This window comes from Parus major, chromosome 28, assembly GCF_001522545.3.
Source record: "Parus major isolate Abel chromosome 28, Parus_major1.1, whole genome shotgun sequence".
Classification (NCBI taxonomy): domain Eukaryota; kingdom Metazoa; phylum Chordata; class Aves; order Passeriformes; family Paridae; genus Parus; species Parus major.
Genome location: NC_031797.1, coordinates 3702083 through 3705150, shown reverse-complemented (window position 1 = coordinate 3705150; position 3068 = coordinate 3702083). Strand labels below are relative to the sequence as shown.

General features: G+C 60.3%; 1 protein-coding gene across 1 annotated transcript in view; it reads right to left on the bottom strand.

Moving 5' to 3' along the window:
• COMP (cartilage oligomeric matrix protein) overlaps positions 1 to 3068 on the bottom strand; it is a 10173-nt gene that overhangs the window by 6085 nt on the left and 1020 nt on the right. The window contains exons 2-5 of the mRNA XM_015651493.1: positions 2837 to 3009; positions 1356 to 1493; positions 458 to 535; positions 29 to 196 (exon numbers count right to left, since the gene is read on the bottom strand). Coding sequence (XP_015506979.1) covers positions 29 to 196; positions 458 to 535; positions 1356 to 1493; positions 2837 to 3009 — 557 coding nt within the window. The remainder of the gene's footprint in view (positions 1 to 28; positions 197 to 457; positions 536 to 1355; positions 1494 to 2836; positions 3010 to 3068) is intronic.

Here is a 3068-nt window from a genome sequence, read left to right as displayed (position 1 = left end):
CGGTGCCGGTGTCCCCTCCGGGCCGCACCTGGCAGGACAGGGAGCCGTCCCTCTCCACGATGCACTCGGCTTTCTCGTGGCACGGGCTGATGTCGCCGTTGGGGCAGCGCCGTGTCCCCGCGGGGGGCTGGCTCCGGCAGCCGCTGCTCTGGTCCCCCACAAAGCCCGGCTTGCAGGCCCCGCATTTGTAGGATCCCTGCGGGGAGAACGGGGAGCAGCTCCGGGAATTCCATCCCAGCCCCTCCCAAGATCCCATCCATCCCTGCCCTGTGGCACTGGAGCCATTCCCTGGCTCCTGTCCCTCCATCCCTTGTCCCTCTCCAGCTCTCCTGGAGCCCCCCAGGCCCTGAGGGGGCTCTGAGCTCTCCTGGATCCTTCTCCTCTCCAGCTGAGCCCCCCCAGCTCTCCCAGCCCGGCTCCAGAGGGGCTCCAGCCCTTGGATCCCCTGAGGATTTACCCGAGTGTTGATGCAGATGGAGTTCGGGACACAGTTGGTGGCAGCTCCAGTCTCACACTCGTTGATGTCGGTGCACACCTGCCCAGGAGGACCGGGACACACCTTTACCTTCCCTCCAGCCCAAATCCCGGGATGCCAGCGGGGCCAGGAGCAGAAGCACAGCCCTGGCACCCCTCACTAGCCCAGGGCTAGTAAAGCTTCAGGCAGATCCCAGCAGGATTCCAGCCTGGGAACAGAGCCCCGAGCTGAGCCGCTGGAATATCCTCACTCTGGAAGGGTGATCCCATGGATTTGGAAGCTCAGTGGCTGCATGCCATGAGCGGCCCCAAATTCCCAGAGCCACGTGTGGGACAATTATCCCTAAAAACCCCAATCAGCTTTTGGGATTTTTAATCTGCCTGGAGCTGTCAGAGATGCTGGGAGGGGGTGGCAGCAGCTGTGTGGACTCTGCAGGATGGATTCTCATTCCCACTCCCATTCCCATTCCCATTCCCATTCCCATTCCCATTCCCACTCCCATTCCCATTCCCATTCCCATTCCTGTTCACATTCCCATTCCCACTCCCATTCCCACTCCCAGAGGGGTTGGGATGCTCTGTCCAGCCCCAGTTTGGGACAGGGGAGGTGGCTCTGGAGCTCAGGACATCCTGGGCGCTCTCCTCTCCCTGGAATCACGGAATCCCAAAGTGATTTGGGCTGGGAGGAGCTTTCCATCCTCCCATTCCCACCCCCATGGACACCTCCCACTACCCCAGACCGCTCCAAGCTGGCCTGGGACCCTCCCAGGGCTGGGAATTCCCTCCCAATCCAGAACCCCATCTCCCATCTCCTCCCCTCGCAGACCGTGGAGCCGGGGAGGGGAGACAATTCCCAGCTGCGGAACATTCCGGGCTCTCACCTGTTTGTTGGCCCTGGCGAAGGCCATGCCCAGCCCTTCCAGCGGCTCCCCGGTGAAGCCGGGCGGGCAGGGGTCGCAGCGGAAGCCGGGGTTGGTGTTGATGCACTGCACTTTTGGGAAGCAGGGGTTGGCGTTGCACTGCAATGAGACAGGAGCTGCCCAGGGCTGCGCCACAGCTCACATTTGGAGTTTGAAGGAAGAGAAAACGGCGCTGGAGTCCCTCGGGGAACTTCCAAAGCTGTTCCAGCCGTAAAACAACGGCACTCTGAGCTCTGGCTCTCCTCAGGTGACACCAGAGCACGGGCAGGGAGCTGCTCTTGATTCACCTTTTCCTTCCTGGGATCCTCAGAGTGCAGGGAACCGGACAATTCCACACTCTCCCTTCCCAAAAGCTCTCCCAATGCTTTGCTTCCCCCAACACTTGGTTATTTTCCCTGGATTTTGATGCAGCACAGGAATACAGAGCATCCCATATTTTGACAATCCCAAAATCTCCCACGGAGCCTCCGGCAGGTTTTTAAATTGAACCGAGGCTCGGTAAGAGTGGGATGGGCACGGTTTGGGAAGCACAGAACTCAGGAGCCCTCCAAAATAAATCCATGGATGAGCAGAGCTTTGCACACACACGAAGTTTAAAATCGGTGGAAAGCCACATTTCCTTAAAAAAAAAAGGATTTCCTAAGAAAATGACACAGCAAGGTTTGATTTAGGGGCAGAAACAAAGCCCTGCGGTTGAAATTTGCTGTTTCAAGAATGACTTGGGAACTGTTTGATCCCGTTCCACAGCTGATAAATCTTATCCCCAGCAGCTCCTCGGCACAGGAGAGCGCTCTCCTCTTCCAGACTGTGCACCACAAACCTCGGGATTTATTTCACCGGGAGAAACCCCGAGCGCACAGACCCGAAACCCCCGGAGGGGCTGGGACGGAATTCCAGCATCCCCGGGAACTGCAGCGGCTCCGGGGGCAGCATTGCAGCGGTGGCTGCGGGATGCAGGGCTGCAGGATTCAGGGATGCAGGGCTGCAGGATTCAGGGATGCAGGGCTGCAGGATGCAGGATTCAGGGATGCAGGGCTGCAGGATGCAGGGGTGCAGGATTCAGGATGCAGGGATGTAGGATGCAGGGGTGCAGGATTCAGGGATGCAGGATTCAGGGATGCAGGGATGCAGGATTCGGGCATGCAGGATTCAAGAGTGCAGGATGCAGGGCTGCAGGATGCAGGGGTGCAGGATTCAGGGATGCAGGGATTCAGGGCTGCAGGATGCAGGGTGTAGGGCTGCAGGATGCAGGGATGCAGGGGTGCAGGATTCAGGGCTGCAGGGCTGCAGGATGCAGGATACAGGGATGCAGGGATGCAGGGTGTAGGGGTGCAGGATTCAGGGCTGCAGGATGCAGGGATGCAGGGCTGCAGGGCTGCAGGATTCAGGGATGCAGGGCCCAGGCTGCAGGGCTGCAGGGTGCAGGGTGCAGGTTTATTCACCTCGTTGATGTCGCTGCAGTGGGTGCCGTTCCCGGAGTAGCCGGCGGGGCAGGGCCCGCAGCGGAAGCCGCCGCCGCTCTCGGTGCACGGCACCCCCGGGAAGCACGGGCTGGGAACACAGCGCTTGAACTGGGTCATGGTGACCACCGGACCCGTCACCTCCGGCCGCATCCCTGCGGGACAGCGCGGTCAGGAGCGGGTGTGACACAGCCACAGGAACGTCCTGGGGTGT